Source organism: Rattus norvegicus, chromosome 4 (assembly GCF_021556685.1).
Source record: "Rattus norvegicus strain SHRSP/BbbUtx chromosome 4, alternate assembly SHRSP_T2T, whole genome shotgun sequence".
Lineage (NCBI taxonomy): Eukaryota > Metazoa > Chordata > Mammalia > Rodentia > Muridae > Rattus > Rattus norvegicus.
The window spans coordinates 94,850,391-94,875,592 of NC_141537.1; the positions used below are offsets into that span (position 1 = coordinate 94,850,391).

Consider the following 25,202-nt stretch of genomic DNA (forward strand, 5'->3'; position numbering starts at 1 on the left):
CCCAGCCTTCTCGTGGAATTTGCTCATTTGTATCCGGGTACCTCACAGAGCCCAGCTGAGCTAGGAACCGGTTTCAAACTGAACCTTCCCCTTTTTTTTTCTGCTCAGTGAGAAAAGGAAGGAAATGCCGTGCTCTTGTCAGTGAATCGCTCCCGTAACCTTCTGTTTGTTTTTTTTTTTTTCTCTTTGCATACTAAAGTAGAAATCCCTTTTATTGAATTTCTAGCAATTTGAAGCAAAAATATGTAGTAATACTAATAATAGCAATTTTTTTATTACTTTCATTTTTTACAGTCCAGTCGTTGCCTCCCTCCTGGTGGTCCACCCTCCCACAGTTCCTCATCCCATTCCTTCTCCCCTCTCTCTCCAAAAGATTGTGCCCCCCATTCCCCACCACTATCATCATTCCCGATCCATCTCCCTTCCCACCCACTCACCCCTACCCCACGCCCCACCCCACCCCCTCCCCCCACCCCCCCCCACTCCCGCTCCCCCACCCCCTCCAGGCCTCAAGTCTCTGGAGGGTCAGGCACTCCCACTGAGGCCAGACCAGGCAGTCCTCTGCTCTATGTGTGTCCAGAGCCTCTGACCAGCCCTTGTGTGCTGCCTGGTTGGTTGGTGTTTCAGTGTCTGAGAGATCTCAGGGTTAGCTGAGGCTGCTGGTCTTCCTATGGAGTCGCAGCACTCCTCAGCTTCGTCTATCCTTCCCCTAATTCAACCACAGGGGTTACCTACTGCAGTCCAATGGTTGGTTCTAAGTATCTCTATCTGTCTCAATCAACTCCTTGTTGAGCCTCTCAGGACAGGAATGCTAGGCTCCTGTCTGTCAGCACACCATAGCATCAGTAATAGTGTCCCTGAGATGGATCCCAAGTTGACCTCTCACTGGACCACCCTTCCCTCAGTCTCTTCTCCATTTTTGTCCCTGCAGTTCTTTTAGACAGGAACAATTCTTTGACTGTGGGAAGGCAACCCCATCCCTTCACTTGATGCCTTTCTACTGGAGGGCATTTCATCTAAGGTCTTGAGAGTCTCTCACCTTCCTGGTCTCTGGTACTTTTCTCTTGGGACTCCTGCCGCCGCCCCCCCACCCCAGGGTCGTATATTTCCAATCACTCTGCTTACCCTCATGGCTTCTCTTCTGCCTCCCACCCCTCAATACCTGATCATGTTCCGCTTTTCCCCCTCCCCTTCCCCTCTCCCACCCACCTCTCTCCCTCCCTCTGCCTCCCATGATTATTTTCTTCAAGTATTCTTAATAAAGAGGAATATGCCTGATCCGGTCTGAAAAAAAACACAGACCCGTATGTCCTGCTCGCGTGGATGCACGTGTACGCTCACGCAACAGAAAGTAAACACACACACACACACACACACACACACACACACACACACACACACACTCTGACTATCTTAACCTAGCTTTCAAGCTGTACTCTCCTCCCACTTCCCAAACAGTGAGCAAGAAAGCGCGATCCATTGTGTGAACTGTCTCCTTAATTCTCATTACAATGGCCCTCAAAAGAAAATGTGACTGTCATTATCCTGACCTTTAAAATGGCAAGAATTTTTCTCACTGCATTTCAAAAAAGAGGTTTGAGCCATCGAATCGCTCATCTCAATCTAGTAGCTAATTTTGTAACTAATAGTTAAAGTAGTTTACAGCACAAGTGTCTGCTTCCTGCGTTTTAATCTCGCCCACAGGAAACCGTGGTTGCAGGGACGCCTGGACCTCTGTGGGCCAATACTGCCACCTTGTGGAAATCTTGAGCATAACAGAAAATCCTGCCATCTATAAGGCCCAAGATTTTACTATTACATTCTTTTTTTTTTTTTTTTTAATTTTATTGTGCTGGTTAGTTTTTTTTGTTGTTGTTGTTTGTTTGTTTGTTTGTTCTTTTTTTTTTTTGGAGCCGAGGACCGAACCCAGGACCTTGCGCTTGCTAGGCAAGCGCTCTACCTCTGAGCTAAATCCCCAACCCTACTATTACATTCTTGAATTCACACACACACACACACACACACACACACACACACACACACACACACACATTTACTTTATCTACTCAAATTTCACTTACAAAAGTACTGTGAATATTTACAAGAATTAATTTCTTTGGTTTTTAAAAGAAAGAACATTATACTTTACTGAGCTTACTCCAACTGGTCCTTAAACAAACTGTTTTTAAATGATAAAGGGGAATGGTGAGACTCCAATGGAACGTCTAGAAGCATTAAACAGGAAAGGTGTGCAAACTCTAGGCCTACAAGCCTTATAGCGTTCTATCCCAAACCAGCCTGTATCCCAAAATGTGGTATACCATACTGAAAGTGTGACCGGTGTGTGGCTGGGGAATTCTATGCCTCAATTTCTCCATATATCCTTGAAGAAAGGGTGTCACTACAATGCCACAGCCACCTGACCTGTGGGGTCATGAGGTCCACCGATTACAGACACCTCTGTGGCTTCTCAGAACATGAAGAGCTTCTAGAAAGGACGCTCAGTTCTTTCCCCACCCTGTGAACGTCTGTCACCTACCTGCATGAACTTACAGCTCTGCAACTAAAATCTTCCAATTTGCTGCATCTGGCTCCGTTAGGATTTAAATTACTGCATCTAGCTCCGTTAGGACTTAAATAGCTGCAGAATAGTTTGTACAGCTCAATACCTGTTTCTCAGTGAAAATATCCCTCAAACATAGTAAACGGTTGTGTGTGGCAAACGTAAGTGAATGAAAAACAGTTTTCAGACATGATTCAGGAAGCTAGGAGGTTGTAATCCAATCCTCAGTGAATGAAAGAATAAAGCTTCACAGAGTGGAGACACCGAAAGAACAGCTCTGCTGTGCACTAGGCCACTCTGCCTGACTGTACAGTCATGACGGGGAATTAATTTTGTGCACAAGGAATGCTTGGCCTGAGTCTCTCTTGAAATATTTATTGCATGGATGGATGGATTCATAGAAAATGGAATAAATTATAAAACGGGCTCGGTGATGAGGAAAAGGGAGGAGGAGGAGGACGTGAGTGAGGACAGAGTTGGCTCAGCAAATGGATGCATAGGCAGTCGATGAAGACCCACCTGCCCATCAGGGAGAAAGCAAGTGGGCTTTCTCGAGAGATCGCAATAATCACAGGTCACAGGCAACTGTGAAGGACAGTAAGGTCTGTGGAAGAAACCTCAGCACCCCAGACACTGACCGGTGTGATGGTGGAGGGCGTGGCTAGGGCTGGGCTTCTTGGTCTTCTGTCTCCATGTGCCCACCGACTCCTTAAACTAAGGATCACAGATTTCCTGAAAAGGAGGGATGCGCCTGGACTGAACTCGTTTGAAGACTTCATTCTTCTTGCCACCATCCCCTGGACAGGACAGCATAACAACTATTTACATAGACCTGTGGATCTTTACATAACTGGGAATCAAACCGCATGAGGGATGATACATGAGCCCGTTTCTGTTGCTGAGGTAAATACCATGAGACAGAGTATTTGGCCCTTGGTTGCAGAGGTACTAGAGTCCGTCAGAGCAGGAAGGCAGGCAGCAAGTGGCAGGCACCACAGCAGGAGCAGGAAGCCGAGAGTTCACATCCTTCATCGCAAGCACAATGCGGAAAGAGAACTAAAGAACTGGATGAGTCTTTAAGCTCTCACAGCTCATCTCCAATGATGTGCTTTCCCCAGTGAGGCCACACCTCTTAACTCTTCCCAAGAGACTCTCCAAATGGGGAGTCAAATGTTCAGTCGCATGAGCCTACTGGGGGACATTTTCATTCAAACCACCACAGATGGTGTGTGTCTGGGGAGAGAGTGTTCTGCGTAACCAACATGTCATCTTATGTAAGCGACCTGAGTTTCTTCCAACTTTGAAATCCACCGGGGGATCCTAGGACTATTCTCCACTTACATTGAGGGCAACTGTATTCTCATTGAGCAAATATTGCTGTAACATTCTTTTATGTTTCACTATAAACACAAACTTAAGCAGAATTCTTTCTTCAAAGCTAACTAAAGTTTTCCTCTGGGGTACCTAAGGATGCTCTGACTATTTAGTGCCTTTCCATAAGCAAATTCCTAGAGGGCACTGTGTTGTTTCTATTATGATACAATGAACCATTAAATGAGCATCATGCTATTAGCAGAAATTCCAGTGTATGGTATAGTATTGTTAGCCATAGGCAAATGTACAACAGGTCTCTAGACACAATTAATCTTTCCTTTGTGTGTGTGGTGTGGTGTGTGTGTGTGTGTGTGTGTGTGTGTGTGTGTATGTGTGTGCATGTGTGTGTGCATGTGTGTGCATGCATGTTTGTGTAGGGTGGTGGTTTTGTTCATACACGTGTTTGCACATGAGCATGGAGGCAAAGGCCAACCTTTCTGTGACATCATCTAAATTGTTTCCTTGAGACAAGACCTCTTACATGGAGACTTGGAACTTGCCAAGTTGGTTAGATTGGTTGGCCAGAGAGCCCAGACAGCCACCTGTCTCGCCTCCCCAGCTCTGGGATCATAACTTCTTCCAGCATGCCTGACTTTCCTCCATAGACTCTGGGTCATCAAACTCAAGCCTCATGCTTGCACATCAAGCACCTTACTGACCAAGTCTCCTCCCCAGCATCTATACTTACTAATCTTACACAACTGAACCTCTAAACTAGCTTCTTAACAGTGTCAACGTCATTTAAATGGTAATAGTGGGTAGGCCCAGCAAGAATCCTTGATGACATAATTGTATATCTGGACAAGGCTGACCCCTGCCAGCAATTGCCACACATGTATGCTTCTTGGGCTCCTTAAACTGGAGCTCAACACAGTATTGACTCAGGTGGAGAGCTAAAATGAGGACAGAATTGAAGAAATCTGGGGAGGGCTGAACTACACAAAAGCATAAGGCTTTCTTTACTGCAGGTCTTGAACACTTACTAAGCTGCCATTGTGTGAGTCCTTTCCTCGGAGAGGCCTTGTAGGTGTTTGGGAGTTCTGAAGGTACAGATAGTGACAATCTACTACTCTCCGCAATCATTCTCATAGTTTCAACACATCAACTCACCTTCCTTTTATAGCAACGCTCTGAGGGAGCAACATTTGAAAGGTGAATTTCATGAGAAGAGATAGGCAACCTAGGCAATGTTAGCCCTGAGGTGCTGTGGGAGCTGATGGGGATGTGGGGTGACGAATCCTCTGTAGCCCCAAGCTAGTCACACTATTCTCAGATCAGTTGAGAACCTTACCCCCAGCCCAGGCTCCCAAGATCTTTCTCTGTCCTTTTGTTATCTTACTGTCCATGCAGAAGATTTAAGATAGGAAGAACTCCTAGACTGACAAAACTCCTGCATCCAAACTTTTAAAACCATCATTCACAAAGAAGGTATGACGCAGGGCCAAAACCCAAACATAGGACCACACACCCACAATTTAATCATATAAAAATGACATGCTAAACTGATGGCTCTGTCTACCTTTTTGACAAATATATCTGACAAATATAGCTTGATAACTACCTTCTACTAGATCTCCAGGATATTAGGTTCAAGCAACTTATTTGTGTGTAGCTAGGAGATCTTCCCAGACAGCAGATCTATGGCACAGCTGCTGGCTTCCTACCTCTGGACTCCAGTACTAGATGCCAGGAAAGAGTGGGCAGCAAGATTTGTGTGCTCTGAAAACCAGTCTACCATCACTGTACTCTGCTCAGTGCCCATTCTTCCCAACTGCCACCCTGGAGCTTATTGGTGACCCTGAGGCTGGCTCTCAGGGAATAAAACTAAATACCTGGGGGATGCTAAGGGTTTGGGCCTGGAATCTACAGGACTGCTTTGGCCTTGGGGAGCATGGCTCCTGCAGAAGCAGCAGTGTATGGAGGACTAGGAAGCTAAGTGGAATTCAGGAGGTTGAGATTGATTTCTCTGTGTGAACCACACTTTGCAAAGCTGCAGCCTTCACAGCTCCGTTTAACTAGAGGAAGTGTTTCCTGTTTGAGTTTTTAACCACCTCTGGCCCCTCTGGTCATCTGTTTTTCTCACCTCCCAAAGGAGGTAGGTTATGTTCCCTTTGGCATTAAAAGGGAATTACATCACTTGTGTGAAGAGCTGAAATTGATGTATTTTATCAACTTCAAACTTGTCCCGAGGCCTTCTCCACACCATGATAAATAATAGAAGTTTTATTTTAATTGAATTCCTGTGCGGAGAGCAAATGCTGGGTTACATTACACCAGTGTTTGGCTAGAAGCAGCAATGGGCTCTTCATAAAAACACCATGGTCCAGAGTTACATTCTGTACTCTTCTGGAGGAAGGGCCAGATCTGTGTCAGTGGCAGACCAAATTAGAACAGCACCTCCCAAATGGAATCTTAAAAGCATAGTGCAATAAATGGGCAGGAGCCACTCCACTAGCATCCCCATGAAAGTAGAGTGAGAGAGGGGCGGAGAGTCGAAGGGAAGGAAGACAAGGTAGAAGAAAATCCATGTTTTTGGCTTCCCAGTACCCTGCCTACAAACTGCTCTAGTAAGCTAGGCCTACCATCTTTTGGGGGACAGTCATCATCGTTCAGGTTGTAGGCAAGGCAGTCACCCCTGGCTATAGTCACACGCACTCTGTTCTCCACCCCCCAGGATCCTGGAGCTGCAGCAGAGTGGCGACATGGACATCCTCAAGCACAAATGGTGGCCTAAGAATGGCCAGTGTGACCTGTACTCCTCAGTAGATGCAAAGCAGAAGGGAGGAGCCCTGGACATCAAGAGTCTGGCAGGCGTGTTCTGCATCCTGGCCGCGGGGATTGTACTCTCCTGCCTCATAGCCGTCCTCGAGACATGGTGGAGTCGGAGGAAGGGCTCCCGAGTCCCATCGAAAGAGGTACTTGAACTTGGGCCCCAGATAGAGCTTCTGAACATCTGGTGGCTGTATTCCCAGGGAGAAAGGGGTAACATTGGCAACTGTTCTTTCTGCTTTCTTTGAAGATTCAACATAAGCATGTGGGAAGCAGAAAGGCGAGCCAATGCCGGCTCCCTTTTAGGACTCTCGGGTGAATGAAGAGTAGGGGTCATGTCTGGAAGGCTGACAATGTCCTGTCCCATAGCGGGCTCTGAAACGCTGAGTCTCAGGCTAAATACTGATGATCCTTCAAGGCAATGGTTTCCTTGACCCAATTAGCAAAGATGCATAACACTTTCCTTCAAGTTATAAATTTGTGTCTTAAAGACTAGGCCTAGAAGCCCCCAGCAGGATGCTTTCTCTTCATCACAAGTCACTGCTTCTATCTATGTGTGAAGATCTGGAGACGTGACTGTGTGTCTGGGGTCCTCCCGTGATCCCAAGTGTACCCAATTCACATCGCAAAATCATTCTGGATTCTGTTTATCTCCCTGACTGTGTCATCAGCTTAACTCCAGGGCCACATTCAAGTTCGTATCTGTAAGAATGGTGGCAGAACTGTACATTATATCTTAGTGAAAAAAAAGCATGCGAGATGGATCCATTACCAGAGAAAACATGAGCATAAAAAAAAAAACAAAAAGCAAAAAACAAAACAAACAAACAAAACACTTGGCTCATTAATCTTATTGCCGAAAGCTTGAAGAGTCGATGTGAAATGTGACCTGAATTTATTCAGTGGTTTGATTTGAGGGTCAGTTTCAAAGAAAGTTTTAAACTTTCTGCTCAGCCCTGGGCTGACTGATGCACAAGGAACTCTGCAGAAGATTGGCTTTGATGTACAAATAAAAATGATCTCTCCTTTGTGTATGCATGTCTGTGCGGTAGTGTTGTCTTTCCAACGCCCTCCTCTACACAGTCTAAGGATCCATGTAGCTCCTTAGATGTGGAGTAGATCAGTACCGTTTATGAGAACAGCTTGGCTTACCTTACTCCATCCCTGTGTGAGCAATCATATACAACCCCACCTCGTTGGAGACCTAGCTAAAAGCCAATCAGGTTTATTGTTATGTCTTCCTTATGGAGTAAGCATATTGGTTTCTCTGCTGACATCAGTCCTAAGCTAAAGGCCACGTTAATGCAGATTGTAGCTGAGACTCAACGTTCTCCAAACTCTGGAGACGAAGCGCTCACGAGCTCCTGTTTTTGAATGACTACAGAAGATATTGAATGTTTGCACTGTTAGAGCTGTGGATGGATGTCTAGATTACAGTTGCCGTGGGAACCATAAAATTACACATCTCAGCCTTCTGAAGTCTCAGTGATAATGCTGCATTAATGGATGCTTTTATTGGATCTTAAGTGAGAAAGAGGACGGAAAAACAGGGCTGGGAACCCCGGCACTTTTCTCTGCAGAGTACTGCATGCGTGGTGGGAAAACATGTACCTAGTCTAATGTCTGATGGCCATTATAGGTTCTGTGAAGAACTGTTTTCTCCTCGTATGACTAATGGGCAATCTTACAACCCATCGATTGAATTTATTGACCTTGGCTGTAAATATCACAAAGGAAATTTTATTTCTTCTCAGTCCTGAAGCATTTTCAGGAAGGATTTCTCTCCGAAACTCTAAGGCTTTACTGCCTTTTAAGAAGCAAATAAATAAAACTTCTTACACACATACCCACTTAGCCTAAAACTGACCTCCAGTTAAAGGTATTTATTCACATGTCCTGACTTGAAGGGATCTCTAAGTACCCCTCTGACCTCACAGTGACCAGATGCAGGTACTGGGTACCATCTATTCGCTCTGTGGAGAGCTCTCTTGTGCTCTCTTGTGCTGACTCTTTCTCAAAAACTTCATAGCTCTGGACTGCAGGAAACAACACTTTACTAGTCGTTGGCAAGTTAGTACAAAGAAACACATTGTGTATCTCTTTCATCTAAGGACAAAAAATTAAGTCTAGGCATAAATGGTAGAAAAAGATCAAAAAATCCATTTCAAACGAGACTCAGAAAGAGGAAGCATGTGCGAAAAGGGGTGGCAAGGGGTGAGGGGAGTTCCTGCAATCAGACGTCTGTGCGTGTCCCTGCCTAAGCCTGTTGGGTGTCTTTGTAGCTGCATGTGCCCTGTGCTCATTTTCAAGCTCCAGCTGCAAGGAAAGTATTTCTCATAGATACTTTATCTCAAAGCCCTGACAGAATTCCCAGAAACAAGCCCCAGTGCCTGCCTGGCTCATGCTAGGAGGAGCCCAGTCAATATCTGCTAAGCGAATATGCCCCAAAGTTCAGTTAATTACATGTTTGCTGAACGGCTTTTTTTTTTTTTTTTTTTTTAAGAAAACCATGGAAGCCAGTACTGATGAGATCCTTATTTTCTTTTTCTTCATCTCCAGGATGACAAGGAAATTGACCTGGAGCACCTCCATAGACGTGTAAATAGCTTGTGCACAGATGACGACAGCCCCCATAAACAGTTTTCCACCTCGTCAATTGACTTGACCCCTCTGGACATTGACACTTTGCCAACACGACAAGCCCTGGAGCAGATCAGTGATTTCAGAAACACTCACATCACCACCACCACCTTCATCCCAGAGCAGATCCAGACTCTTAGCCGCACACTCTCAGCAAAAGCTGCCTCTGGCTTCACTTTCGGCAGTGTGCCCGAGCACCGAACTGGCCCTTTTAGGCACAGGGCCCCTAATGGGGGCTTTTTCAGGAGTCCTATCAAAACAATGTCATCTATTCCTTATCAGCCTACTCCCACTCTGGGGCTCAATCTGGGCAATGACCCCGACCGAGGCACGTCCATATGAGCAGCAGACAGCTCGGCCTATATCCTAGGACTGCCCCAAAGGAGCAACTGTAATGTGGGACTAACATGGATGTGATGTTTTATTTAAAAGAAATCAGGATAATTAGTAACAATTCTAGTTCTTTCTCTCCCCTGCTCTACTTTTTTTCCTCTTTCTCCCTCTCTCTGTCTATCACCCTCCATTTTTTTTCCATTACTCAACTTGTTCCCCAAGAATATAGTATTCTAGGATCCAAGTAGTCTGCTTTTCATATACTGTACTTCAAGTATAGGGAATGGGCACTGAGACTGAGAACACTTGCAGGGTTGACTTTGCATACAGGGCTCCCATGCACCCACCGTCCCTCTGTTTCGAAACTCTAACTGCAATAACCTCGGTCTTTCTCCATCTTCAGCCACATCCATAAAACCCTCCACTGCTGTCGAGTGTCCTTTAACTGTGGACCAAAGGCAACCCCTGCAGTGTGGATGACATGATTTTGAAGACCGTTCAGGCCACACAATATGAGATCACGGTTTCGTAGGATTACAAAACAAAACAAAACAAAACAAAAAAAAGCCATTAATCTGCCAGTCAAGACTACAGTTAAAACCCCCTTTGCACTGCAGCAGTGCCCACCCCCTTCGTGCGATTGTACAGTATTCAAACCTTTTCTTATGTACAGTAAACTTTACCATATGGCAAAGGCCTTTATTGTGTTAAATAACTTAGTATCTCATATATACATATATATGCACCTATATAATGTGTATATATATAGAAATGCAGCCATTGCTATTGCAATTCATTTAATAAAGCTTTAGTTTAAAAACCAAGCATTGTGTACAGGAGCTGTGGCAGCGCAGGAGGCCTTGTCAGGTGGAGAGGCAGGTTGCTTTAATGTCACTCTGACCTGCGTTGTTTGCCAAGAGACTTTTTTATAATTTTGTTATTAAAACATCCAGGGTGATTTCATCTTTGTTCCTAGATGTACTCATTTGAATAGGTTTTGCATTCATTATTCAGCAGTGTATAAAGCTAACCTCGATAATTTTACCTTCTGTTAATTATCTAAACGGGAAATGCCATGAGCCGAACCCCACACACAGCACAGAGAGCAGAGTTTAACCGTAGATCATGGTAGGTTCAACGTCCTCTTCCAAAGCTGCAAGCGAATCACTGTAACTGAAGCTGGGGAGGAGGGGAAACCCCTTCGAAGTGTCGATGTGGCCTTATATGTGTCATACATCACCCTACAGCAGACACGTGACAACCATACTGGGCTCTCATCTGAACCCCTCTTCTACCCACTTCTACTTGGAGGTGTCCTGTCTTCTTAAAATCAGTGCCAAGTGTGTCAGCAGGGGCGATGAGCAAAAAGCCAGTGCCTCGTTATGCACAGTCCTCTAAAAGTAGCATTCTTATCTGTTAGAAACCTAGAATGAGCTTCATCTGCAATCCTTAAACTCACGTGGTAAGTAGGAAGCAAGAATTTCTCCTGTGTTTTCAGGCAGCAGTATGCTTACCTTAATCGCATTCATTCTGTGGCTAGGATTGCTAGAGGATCCAGCCTATGTGATTTGCTTTAGGAGCAGTTAAGAGGTATATTCTTAAGGTGTATTCTATTTTGATCTAATTCTGTTCTGGGGAGCATCTTGTACTGTCACTGTTTTTGTACTAAATCTTCAACTATTGTCTACTGTGTCAGGCAGAAAACGTTCTTCTCATGAGAAACCACACTGTGTCCAGGGTGACGAGTCCCGCGGTGCATGCACACCTTGTTTCCCTGTGACATTCACGTTCTCATTTACAACTCTAATTTTCAAACAGAAAAGTCTTTACAGCTATATAGGGGCACCCCCAGATGCTGCAGTGACTTCGGCTATCAACAAACTGTTAACCATGTACAATTCTGGAAATAGGCTGATTTTGACGTGTTGCCTATTCTTCAAGTACACAAAACATTTTGGAGGCCTCAATTATGAGTGGCAGAGCTTTCTGTGTATAATTTGTCTACATAATTTGTCTAATAAAATTGTTTTCTAAACTTGCTCTCATACTATTGAAGTCTTAACTATAAAAGTAAAGATTCTGATCTCACTGACCTGTCTCCCGAAAGCGCTGACTTTGTGGAAGTGTAGAACATCTACTCTAATTAGCAGGTCAGCAACGTGAGTGGCTCTCTAGAAACAATGATTAAAGATGCCCTAAGATGATCAAAGACTGCTAATCTGATATTCAAGACTATTTGAACCAAAAACATATTTGTTTCTCTTCATAGATGTCTGTGTGAGCATTGGGGGGGAGGGGAATTTGTCCTATTTTATAGAAAAAAAGCAGCCAGTGTATCAATAGCAAAATAAGCATCTGTAACATGCAAAGAAGAAAGAAAGAAAATTGAGTGTAATTATTAAACTTTGGGCTTACTGAAAATTGCAAGAAGCAGTCACCAGGTCAACATTTTAATTTTAATTCTTATTTAGACTTAGAAATTATTTCTAAAACACTATTATTTCTACATTTGAACACTACCAAATCCATCTAACATCTAACTCAATGGATATATGACTATAAAATATTATTTAGATGGAAATCTCTATTCTAAAACTCCATCAAAATGCCTTTTCAATGCGGGAAGTAGGAGAAACTTTACAAAGGTGGATCTGTCTCTCGATTTATGACTGGGAGAACATGGCAGTCTAAAAAGCTGCTAATTATCCAAATGCTTGATAGCCTAAGACTTGAAACTGGTGTGGAATTTCAGCTATGAGATTTGGGTTCTACCATGCATCCATCACATTCACCCAAGTACTCACCAAAGGGGCCATGGATATGGGGAAGAGGCAGAAACACAAGTGCTCCGTCCCCTCCTCCCTCAGTGTGCACTCCGAAGATCCATGGCATCCTCTCCTTGCTCATGTGGGTCTTCCACAGCCGTCTGAGTCAACGGGTAGGGCACAAGCACCTGCTGCCTCTATTCAGGGTATGGCTTTTGGTAGAAGGAATCCATCCCTTCTCTGTCTAGTATCAGCTCCTTCACCCAGAGTTTGCCCTGGTCTGTACCCTTTAGATCAGACTTGCTGTTACAATACAAATGCCTCATACCCAAGTGACTTCATTGCACTCAAATGCCCTGTTTCATCTACTGGTGAGTCAGCACATTTTCTGCACTTTTATGACCAAAGAAAACTGTGAGGCTTCCTTTCTTGCCATACTATATCTCCCTATAGGCAACTTATTCTTTTCTGAATTGTGAGATTTTTTTTTCTTCTCCTTTATTTTAGGATTAGGAGCACCTGAAAAGATACTGTTATAAAATAGACTTTTCTGAATAGTACTTTGCTTTGTTAATTAAAAGGAAAGGAGATGAAAAGTCTAACTCACCCATCCCTACTTTCCAGTTCTATCATTCTGGCTGAAGAGCAAGTTATTGTTACTTAATAGTCATAATTTTTGGTGAAATGCATTCTGGGTTATGAATAGTAACTAAGAGAGGACGAAGAGCTTATGTGACAGTAAGTACATAAATTGAAATGAGATTGCTAAAATTTGAGTCTTTTTATTTCTGGGATTAAATCCTATAGCCAATCTAAGCCTTTTTCCCAGATGCTATTTAATGGTTAAGAGTGATGGTCACGATTACCATCGTAACACATTAGTAGATGTCCTTTCAGTAACTCCTGTAGCAGAGTGTTTATAAGCTCCCTTGGGGGGAAGCAACTTCCCTGACAGAAAAAGAAAGTACCTAAAGCCATCACTAATAGTAGATTTGACAAGTGTCATTCAGTCCTGTTAGCATGCATGGAGGACTTGTTCTGTGGATGCTGTAGTACAAGATGGTTGCATGTAGATAGATGGGCCCATGCCTCTTAGGGATTCTGGGTACCCATTGCCACCAGTCTTAGTCTTTTCTCCATACTGAAAATCAGGATACATAGACCACCTCACAGCTTTTCTGAAATGGCAGAATATCTCACCCCCAATCCACGTCAGTCCCTTTGGACCCTGTGTAACCAAACCTAGAGCAATCCATCCTAATTTTTCTCGAAGGTCAACTGTGTCTGTCTTCGGAGGGTCAGACCACCTCCATGACCAAGCTTTGAGCATTTCCCAAGATGTGAATTTTCAGAAATGTGAACGTTAAGCCAGAAGCAAACTGTTTACTGTTCTATTATTAACAATACCTGTCTACTATCCCTGCTATGGCCCATGTCACAATGACACAAACCACACAACTCCCATCTGTCCCTACAGCTCAATTCACTTGAGATAATTAGGACTTTACAATGTCTCAAGCACTTTGCTTCAGAGAACAAACAAGTTTAATCAGGGTCTTCTTCACCTTGCAACTAAGCCTCCAGATGACTTTTTTGCCAACGGAGACACAGGACACAGGGTTCCACAGCTGTTTGCTGTGCTGGCAGCCTTGCGCCCTGCTTATCCCTCAGTGATGAGAGACAGCATAGGTGGGTTCTACCTACCTCAGGGACAGACACAGGTGAGCGGAACTCACTGTTTCATTTTCTGATACAAAGTTCCCATTTTTTCGATGTTTTTTATTTATACTGTTCCCAGTAAATTGATAGCAAAGCAAAAACCATTTAAATTTGAAAACTTCCTTCAACTCTGAAGTCTCTCTCTTGACTCACACATAGGACTAGTACCTCACTTTTAACTAATTTCATATGCACACTTTGTGGGATTTCTTCGGGGTGTAGAAGAGAAAGTGAGGAAGGTTAACAGTACCGTGCTACCCCTGTTAGCCTTACGCTGTCTACATGGCTGACTCCACATTACCAGAAACCAAAACGTGGCCTGTTTTGGATGATACCACACAGACTCCCACTTGGAAATACCAGTTCATTTCAAAGAGCTGAAAATATCCATGATGTGATTAGAAAATCAATTTTTTTTCAAGACAACATCAATTCTCATTCATTTAAAACTAATTAAGCTTTCGGAGCAGCTGCGTTAGAAAAAGAAACAGATGTCACAAATCAAAACTGTCAGCACCAGAAAAGAGATGAAAAATATTGCTTTTAATAAATATTTTGCCTGTCACAGATTGGAAATAATACAAGTAGAAAGCAGATGTTAATTTTTTGAATTGTTTCATTATATTCTTGACTGACACTACTGAAAAAAAATAAGAATTAAATAGCTACTGTAGTGACTATGTTTAATTTTTAAAAAGCAGACATAATGTTGTTCTTAGGCACAACAGATACATAATTTAAATATATATAAAGTGTATTTGATATATATATAAAAACATATACATAACCAGAATGAGCCACATCCTTACATACATTTCTGAGAGTTTACATTCAATTCCTCTGCAGAATTAAAGTTGACATTGAACTGTAGTTTGGAGCTTCATTAATATCTGCTTTAAAGAGTTACGTGGGACGGGAGAGATGGCTCGGTGGCTACGAGTACTTGCTGCGCTTCTAGAGGTCCTGAGTTCAATTACCACCATCACACGGTGGCTCACAACCATCTATAAGGGAATCTGATGCCCTCTTCTGGCCTGCAGATATATATGCAGCAGAGCACACATATATTAAATAATTTTTTTTTAAAAAAAGAGTTAAGTATATGTTTGTTCTTAGATATAAAAACATTCTGGAATTAATTTGAAAACAGAGGTTCCATGTTGGGGACATCTCCCTTGTCTTCTTTATCCCAGAAATGTTTAATGATTGAGTAATAAAGATGTCTAAGTATCCGTCAGTTACTATTATTAAAAAATTCAGTCATCAGTCACCTAAGAAGTTACAGTTAATGGCACATTTACTTGGAATGACAGATACTGAATCACCAACACAGAAAGCACTCACAGTATAGCAAGCACGGCGCTTCTACCCAAGTCAACGCACCCCAGGTGAAAATGCAGAGCTCAGGAACACAGCAAGGCGTACACTCAGTTCTACACAGTCAAGCAATCCCAAACTCAGCCCCACCCGACTTCTTTATGAAAATGCCATGCGAAAGACTTTTCATACATGCAGAGACCCAAAAATGAGAAAACTCTCTCACACTTTAAGCCTTCAAAGTGTTTGATGAAGCAGTCAGCAGTTCAAGTACAATCAATATTTTAACTAATTCTTCCGGGTTCAATATCAGTAAGTGAAATTTGTAAATATTAATCTATAACAAAGATTACTGAATGTCTGTTTAAACATGAATACATATGTATAACACTTGTGAAGCTTCAGGGAGCTAGAATACTGGAGACAAACAAAATCCTGAAATCAGTCTGGTAAAAAGCACCTACCACCGGCGTGCACCCTAAGCAGTTTCCCCGAGCCAACAGATTCCCTCACTTCTCAGGGCAGGCTGCACCCCTGGGTGGCAGCCCTCCCTACATACTCTGACTTTTCAGAGAGCTTCCAAAGTTGCAAAGGGAAAAAAAGGAAACATTGAGAAACTTGAAAATTCATGGCATAAGTAGTATCCCTTGATATGAATATACATGCTGTCAGGATGCAGGATAAATTTAATTGTCATATTAACATGACAGAAAAATATTCTCTGAGGAAAATAAAGGAAGACTATAGGCTGTGTGGATGAGGTGTTTTCATGGAGTAAGCTGGAATTTGGGGTAGCTGAGGTAATGTGGAAAAGCCCAGAAAACACTTGCACAGTGGTGGGCACAGAGCAACAAAGACATGGGGTGAAGAAAAGAAGCTTGGGGGAGTAGTGATTGACCACCAAGTATGAAGTACGAAATGTGTCAGGTTACAGTGAGGCACAGCTGTGATACAGAGAGCTAAGGATGGGTTTCGGAAATCCCGCTCTGGGCATTCACTCATCAGTCCTATCGTCAGTGCGTGTGCCGGGGTCACTCTGTGCAGGACACTGTTTTTATACAATAGGATAGCAGTTTTATTATTTTAAAAGGCAGAGCAAGGCACACTGTTAAAGCTAGAAGTTCCTGTCAACTTACAACTGACAAGAGACAGAGAATAAGCAAGACAGACCTGTAAGTAACTAGTCCATTACCAGGTAAAGGCAGCAGAGGACAAAGCTAAAACACAAGAGCAGGGGCTGTCAGGCCAAAGTGAAATGGGAATGTACGACTGCAAAGAGAGTAGTGAGGGAGGTCCCAGCGAGAACCATGTGTTTGAGGGAAACTGCAAAGGGAGTGAGAAAGTTACCCGTGTTGGAATCCAGGAAAAGAGCATTCTTAACGTCAGGGATAGACAATGCAGATGTTCTGAGGTTAGAGTTTAGAGGGCAAGCTTAGGATGAAATCAGACAGTCCATACAGTCAGACCCCAGTGAGTCCTGCGGACAGAAATGATGTGGGGCAGTAGGTAGACCAGAAAAGCAAACATCCCACCTGACAAGATATGGTGGAATATTGTGACAGTCCAGGCTGTTATCCTGAAGTGTTCTGAACAAAGAGTGAAACCTGGTACCACTTCAACGGGTCTCTTCCCACCCTCTTCTGGCATTATTTTAAGTGGAGTCTTTCAACTTCAAGAGTACAGGGCAGTTGGTACAGTGGCTGACCATTTGGACTTCAGTCCGTGAGCTTCCTGAGAGTCCACAGGTTGGTTCATGTTCAAAGAGGCTCAAAGCCATAGGATGCATAGGAACCTCCTCTGAGACACTGGCAATTTGCGACCAAAAGGAGAACACCAAGAACTATATACCTTAGAGGAATGGGTTAGAAAGGTTAAACCTGTAGCACCTCATCCATTGGAAGTAAAAAGCCCGATGTGGGCGAATGAGATGGCTCAGTGAATAAAGCACCAGTAGCATAAGCTTGCTGGCCCAAACTCCATCATCTGAGGCTGTGAAAATGTAGGAAGAGAGAACTGACTCACACAGATGTCCTCTGACCTCCACACAAACACTTAGTGTATGTGAAAACCACCCCGGTGCATATAACACGCATACATGAAAACACGAACACAAGTTTGCATACACATGTGCTCACACGCACACACACACACACACACACACACACACACACACAGAGTAAATTCAGAGAAGAAATAAATTTTTGAAGGCTTATTCAAAGTCAATTGAGCTAAGCCTCTGAGTCAAAAGAGGAAAGAAGGTAGATATGGTAGATATATTTGCAAGGGAGAACCAAAGGAATGTGAGAGGTTAATGGAATCTGAGTATTTGGGAGAGAAAGTCAAAGATGACTGAGTTTTCAAATCCAAATGCAAAGAGATGGCAGTCATTGAGTAGAAGAGCAGCCAGGTCACTGTCCCTTTTCCTCAGCTGAGATCTTCAGGAAGAAATACAGATTGGAGATTGGTATCTATTTCCTTTCCCTGGGAGCGTGTGAGGTGTATTTGTAAGAGGTGGTAGGTACCTACAAGTGTTAAAGTTACAGAGTTTGTACTTTTAATGGGGCTCCCTGCAGTTCTGGGGCTTTTCTCAGGATCTAGGAGAGGCGTGGTTAAGGTAAGGCCCACTAGAGTTCAGTCAGAGCTGCTCTGCTTGTATCCCTTCATATACTAAACTCCTTCTAAGATTTCTCCCACCCTTGGGTAACACAATCCTGAAGAGTGACCAACTCTGCTTTCAAATTCCCATCATCTGTTTGGTCTCTTCCTCTTTACAAGTGGTCTTTGCCCTGTTCTAAACATTGCTCACGTCTGCTTCTTTGGAACACTTCAGAATGAGACTCATCCTTATTCTCTGCAAATCATTTATCACAGTTTCCAATTAGTGAAGCCTCTGAACTGACCAAACTGTCCTTTGACGTGGTGACAAGGACCCAAAGCTTATGAGTGAGTCTTGAAATGGTTCCAGGATCTCCACTGTCTTTAATGAGAGAAATGGATTAAGCAGGTCTCCTAGACAGCGTGGTGGCATACACTCAGGAGACAGGGGCAGATGAATCTCTGAGACTTCAAAGCTCGCCTAGTCTCCATAGCAAGTTCCAGGATAGCCAGGGCCGACTAGAGAGGCCATGTCTCTGAAATAAAACAGAACAAAAAGCAAACAAACAAAAAAGTAGATCTCCTTCTATGAGGCTCACTAGAACCATGAAGCAGATAAATCTGAATTCACCCTGAAGCTGTTTTCAAATACAGAGCTGTCGTCTGAGAGGAATGAATTGAGGTTAACACAGGTACAAATGCCTACCATGAACAAGTCAGCATACATACACTATGTCAAATCAAGTGGCTTTGACATTAACCATGTTTGGTTCAACAAAATTGCTGTGAGCTTTGAGACCCAAGTCTATTTCAACCCGAGAGTTCAGAAAGAATGTGCTTATGCAGTCAAGAATACTCAGACAGATGAAAAGATCAGTCTGATGTACTGTCATTGCTCACTCACTAGCAATTCAGGAGGGCACTCACAGGTAAGCACTCACCACGGAGGTGCCATTGAAACTACCACGTGGATTTCACTCAGAATCGCCCTTGCTGGCTTTTACCACCTATCAACATTGAAGCCATTGTGATAGATCACTTTAAGGAAGTCAAAGATGATTTCCCAATTCTAAGGAAAAAAGTCATATATCCAAATATTAACAAGAAGCAGATAGTATGCATTCTTAACAAATTTAATAGAACTGGAAAGCCTGATTTTCAAGTTGTTTAAGAATACGATTCCTTGGAGTCTACTCTTGCCTCACATGAGGCGTATGCTTGTGCATAACCTTCTTCCCTATAGACTATCGTACAGAGGAAAGAGTATGTAAGTTGCGTGAACCCACTGCCTGGAAAGTCTGCACAAGGCAAGAATGTTCCAGCAGGTAGTGCACAGGGGAGGGAGCAACTCTAAATCAAAATCTTAAAAAAATCTAGTATTTTCGAAATCCTCACCTAGTATTTCAAATGTGGAGAAATTTAAACCACTGTCTTCAGAAAAATTCATCTGCTTACAACTGCCTATAAAAATCAAGCCCCAGAGAATTTGATGTCCTCTTCAGCCTTCTGTGAGCATGAATACATAAGCCCACATTCCTACGGAAGACAAAAGTAATAAAAATAAATCATAAAAATAACCAAACTGAGATGTGGAAGAGTTAAGGAACTTGACTAAGGTCGTAAATTAGCAAGTGAGCTAAGCATATTTCAAGTCCACATCTCTCAGGTCCAAATCTACGCCTTTCCCACCTTCTCCCAAGATCAGCAAGAGATACAAGGAGACACCTGATCCTCTGATTTCCAGAACATTCTCTAAGGAGCTACGTCCACTATAAAGATCCGTGAGAGCCAACTGCTCTTCAGTAACCGATTACACTTTAATAGAAACTATTAGTAGAAAATAAAACTCTGTGCCAGATAAACAGAAGTAGTTATGAATCATGAGTTACAAGATAGATTTCAAGAAGTCCTTTGCTAGATTAGCCCACATTACCAGTAAGCCTATTCCTCTCATCACAAGTCAGCAAACCTATCCCCCTTATTACAGGCCAGCACATCTATGCCCCATAGTCACATGCCAGCAAAGCTATCTTCCTCATCCGTCTCATAGTTCAGCAACCCTTCTGGCTTTTTCTCCTTAGTTCCCTCTAATGGTCACATTAGAAAACCAACACCACCAGCATGTGTTCTCTTGCACCAATGCCACAGTCCATTTGCATAGCATCTGCGTATAGCCATGGCTGCAGGTCCCCAAAACCTGTTTCACCAACTCTCTGTTCTCCTATATGCTTCTCTGAGGTGAAGCCAATCAGTAATTGAATTTTGTCGGTGGTATCTATGGTCCACTAGCTAGCATCATGGACCTTAGGTGAAGCCTTTCCTGAATGCCTCTTGCAGAAAATTCTGGACAATCACTATAGAGAAGCAACGTATGAGCTGAAGATGTGAGTTTTGACAATTGCAGATACAGAGGGAGACTGTACAACCACTGAGAGAAAGGGAAATGAGAAAAAATGACTGAAAAGTAGGGGCTAATTTCAGGACCTGTACCCAAGAGACTCACATACCCTAGAGATCCTGGAACATCCATGCTTACTGCTGCTCTGTTCATGACAGCAAAGAAATGGAATCAACCTAATGACTGTCACCAGATGAGTTGATAATGCCAACGTGTCACCTATATACAAAAGGAATGTCTCTGCCTTGAAGAAAAAGAACCATGGAATTTATAGGAAAATGAATGGATCTAGAAACTCTCAGGTGACATAACCCAGACTTACAAATAGTGAATGTTCTCTCTCATGGAAGGGTTCGAGACCCTATAGCTGTTTGTATTGTTTATGTGGGAGTGAGTGTGGACAGAGGTCAGAGCACTAGAAAGGGACACAGGGACTTTAAAATGTGAAGGTGAGAAAGACTGTGGAAGTTGTAAGGGGGACCCTTGCTGGAAGTTATGCAGTGGAGGAAGAGAGGAGCAGAATGGGGCAGAATCCACCAAAATTAAAAATGTATGAAATGCTATAAGGAAATTTGTATACTAATTAAAAATAAGTAAATAAAACTAGGCTACAGAATACAGGACTGTGACTTTAAAAAAAGTCTGTAGAGACATACAGAGAGAAGATGAAGAATTTACTGATGTATTTAACACATATTTAATGAGTGTATTACATATACACAGAGGCACATGTGTATGCGTGTGCACACACACACACACACACACACACACACACACACACACACACCAGGTACTACAGATATGAGACTATTACTATTTCAAAACTATGATTATATCTGGAGGGATACCATGTCTGTCCACAACTTCAGCACAAGTTAAAGTGTGCTGTGCTCCACGAAACTGACACAGCAGATGACAAAGAATTCAGAGGAAGAGAGAAATCTACTCCTCCAGATCTCGCTTTCCTGGAAGACAGCATGACCACTATAAAAAATTATGGGTGATTTGTACCTAAAAATATCCTAGAATGTTTGAGAATTCAGTGGAAAGCCAGGTCTTCTTTCACAGAGGAGATAATACGTTTTGTGGCACGGATAGGTTTGGAAGCTGGCCTTAAAACCTGAGAATAATGTCCTCATGTGTGGTACAGAGAGATGCTTTCTTGAAGAACGGGGAGACAGATGACCCAAGTCACACAAGAGGAAAGCACAGCTCCCATTCAGGAATACAAAGTAGCTTTGCTGGAACATATGGCCCTGTAAAGAGCAGGAAGGGCAGAAAGGAACTCAATTACAAAGTCTAAGTGAGCCACCCACCACCATTTGCCTTGCATCCCTTTTACCACCCAGCCCGTTTCTGGACAGCTGTGGACATCAGGATCGTGGTGATGTTTACAGTCGACTGGGGAAAACAGACAATTTAACAGCCAATGACAATAAATTGTGATAAGTGCTATCACAGAGGACATAAAAGGCGATTTGAAACCCAGAACGGGGCTCAGAGAAGCTCCCAAGAGGACTAGATTCCAAATTACCCCAGAGAAATTACTGGGCGTTCCCCAGGCAAAGGAAATAGCGACCATTTAGAGTAAGCGGCCAACATGCAGAGAGATCAGAGCTTGCAGAATAGCATATGTTCCAAGAACGGAAGGAAGGAGATCTGAACTGGAAATAGAAGGAAAAAGAAAGAACTGAGAGTTTCTGGGAGCAGTGGGAGTGAGCCTGGCTCTGTACAAAGCGCCTCAAAGAGTTAGTGGGTTACATTTTTGGGGAGTGCTTGGGGGCATGGAAAGTGGGGTATGACTCTGTTGTGTTCCTGTTTTAAAGGCTCAGTCTCTCTGCCCGAAGACATCGTTTAGGAGGGGGATGTGAGTCGTGGGACTGCTGGAAATCCTCGCACCACGCCAGTAAAAGGGCAGGGTTCTAGTCCCAAGGTGAGGGAGAGTTGTGTAGGGAAAGAGCTCAGGAGCCTGGGCCTTGGGCAAACCGTGAAGCACTAGAAGTTTTAAGATGTGACGAAGGAGCTAAGGAATATGTGAGCCTATTTAGGACAAAGGTCACTCTGAGAACAGAACCCAGTGTGATGAACTTCATCAAAGGACAAAAGCATGAATTAAAAACCCAAAAGAGCTGGGAGAAGGAGCCGAGGAATGAGTCTTCCCAGGGGTCAAGAGAAGGCTTGTCCAATAGAAGTAGTCTTGTCAAATGCTGAGAAAACATGGAACTTGAAGTGCCCTGAGGACTTCGGTGAGAACAGTATTAAGGAAAAGGAGGACGAGGAGGACGGAGAAGGGGAGGAGGAGGAGGGCTAAAAATGCTGGAAACCACAGCCAGGCAACCAATATGGAAGAAAGAAGAATAAGTAAATTGGACCGTGGTGAAGCAAGAACGGCTTGCTGGTGGGAGAAAATAAGGATGCTTTTTATTTGCTTGCATACTTGGTCCAAAGTAGGAGAGAGTTGGGGAGTTCGTTTGTTTGTTTGTTTGTTTGGTTGGTTTGTTTTGTTGGGGTTTTTGTTTTGCTTTTTGTTTTGTTTTTTTCAAATGAGAAAGCAGCTGTAGCATACATTGAAAATTCACCAACTTGTGGAGAATCAAGAAGTAAAGAGGGATGTGACCCATGACACAAATCCTTTAGGGAAGGAAGTTCAATCTCATTCTGATGTCACAGAAAGACCAAAGGAGGAAATGCTTGTGTGTGACCTTCAGTTCAAAGGCAGGACAGTGAACATGTATTCTGCTGGATTCTGCTTTTTGCACATCGTTGTTGAAGATGAATGTTCAAAGCTGTAAGAATAAAGAACAGGGGAACTCACTGGAGAAACATAGAAGCCCAGTGTTCACTATTGAGCATTCTGCTGGCCTTATGATGGCATAATCTATATAGATAAAATTGTTTAACCATCTCTGGCAATCTTTATGTAGGCAGAGGAAGCAGAACTGAGGGATTATCTGGGGGTTGTAGCTTTAATAGAAATATGTAAAAGTAGCAGAGTGACCATGGAAAGTAGTACCAAAATAAAAATCTTTAACATAAGTTCCAATAGCATGGAAATGATACTGTCTGCTGGTAAAATATGTCCCTTCGCTCCTAGAAAACCTCAGTGGCTTAGCCCAATAGAATATTTTTCAATCACACAAAATTCACAGCAATCAGAGTATCATCTTCTATGTGATGATTCAGAACCCAAGTACCAAAGTGCACACAGCAGGAGGAGGGAGGCAGAGGAAGGACTGTGAGTCAAAGGGCAATCTAGGCTATGTAGTGAGGACTATGGGGAGGAGGGGGAGAAGTCACAGGAGGAAGAGGGATGGAGAAGAGAGAGAAGACAGAAGGAGAAGGGCAAGAAAACCCAAAAAAGGGGAGGGAAAGAAAAGGAAAAGAAAACAGTCTTTGGTCTCATCTAGAACTGAGCTCTACACAGTACCTTGACCAATTGTGAGTCTCTTTGTTAATCTCCATCTCCAAAGAAGTTTCTCAGATGCTCATCAAAGGAAGCACTGAATGGGCATCTCGACCACACCCTCCTCCCCCAAAGACTCGAGGATCATCATGGAAGAGGAGGCAGAAAGATTGTAAGAATCAGAGGCAGTGGATGACCACAGGGAAACACTGTGATCCGAACATGCACAAGAGCTGCACAAGGTCAAGCCAGAGAAAGTCCCAGCATGACAGAGGGCAGCTGGGCACAAAACCCCACTTCTAACTGAAATGCTCTTGTCCAATGGCAGCTGCTGGGAAGAGAATCTCTTTTATCAATAACGTGGCTGAGTGGGGTTGGGGATTTAGCTCAGCGGTAGAGCGCTTGCCTAGCAAGCACAAGGCCCTGGGTTCGAAAAAAAAATGTGGCTGAGAACACAAGGCCTTCTAGACACACCAGGGGCTGTCACACATGGGACCTAAACAGTACCTCATGTGTCTGGAGCTGAGAGGACAAGTGGATACACACACACTTCCCTAACCCACAAGCCTCCTCCAATCATTTGTAAATGAAAATTTCAGTTTCTTCAAGCATCTTCACTGGGGAAACAAACAAGTCTTAAGGGCAGACCCCAGGCCCAGCAGTAGACAGCTAACACAGGGTGAATTCAAAGGCATCTTTTGGGGTTCCAGGGTGAATTCAAAGGCATCTTTTGGGGTTCGTTGTCTCACAAGTCAGAGGATTTTTGCTGTTCTTCCTTTTGTATCCAGGTCCTTTGCTCATATACTGTGGCTTACTGGTTTGGGATTCGATGGGATTCCTTAGTGTGTGAACATGTGTGTCTCTGAGTCTATATGAGTTGCCCATTTTTTTCCCTTTGGCTCTTTTTCTTGTTTGGTTGTTTTGTTGTGTTTCAATTTATTTGGATTTCTTTATTTTATTTTATTATTATTTCTTAGACGCCTATTTGTTTTCTAAAGAGAGACAGAAAGAAAATGGATCCAGATGGGAGGGAAGGTGAGAGAAAGGTAGAGGGAGGGGAAACCCTAGTCAGCATATATTGTATAAAAAATATTGTATTATTTTTAATAAAAGAAAAATGGAAAGTAGAAAAGAAAATAAGAAACAAAAGCCATATATATGTATACATATATATATACACATATACATATACATCACACACACACACACACACACACACACACACACACACACAAGTATGTCAGTGGTAGAGCACTTGCCTAGCATCATGAGGCCCTTGGAACCCTGGCTCTCAATCTGACAGCTTTCTTCTGCCCTAGGAATTTG

The 25,202-nt window shown here is 43.2% G+C and overlaps 1 protein-coding gene across 2 annotated transcripts in view; it reads left to right on the forward strand.

Annotated features, from left to right (window-relative positions):
• Grid2 (glutamate ionotropic receptor delta type subunit 2) overlaps positions 1–25,202 on the forward strand; it is a 1,491,717-nt gene that overhangs the window by 1,445,504 nt on the left and 21,011 nt on the right. The window contains 2 exon segments of one of the 2 annotated variants that reach the window (NM_024379.2): positions 6,612–6,852; positions 9,266–10,971. In NM_024379.2, coding sequence (NP_077355.2) covers positions 6,612–6,852; positions 9,266–9,688 — 664 coding nt within the window. In that variant the 3' untranslated portion in view covers positions 9,689–10,971. 2 annotated transcript variants of the gene reach the window in all.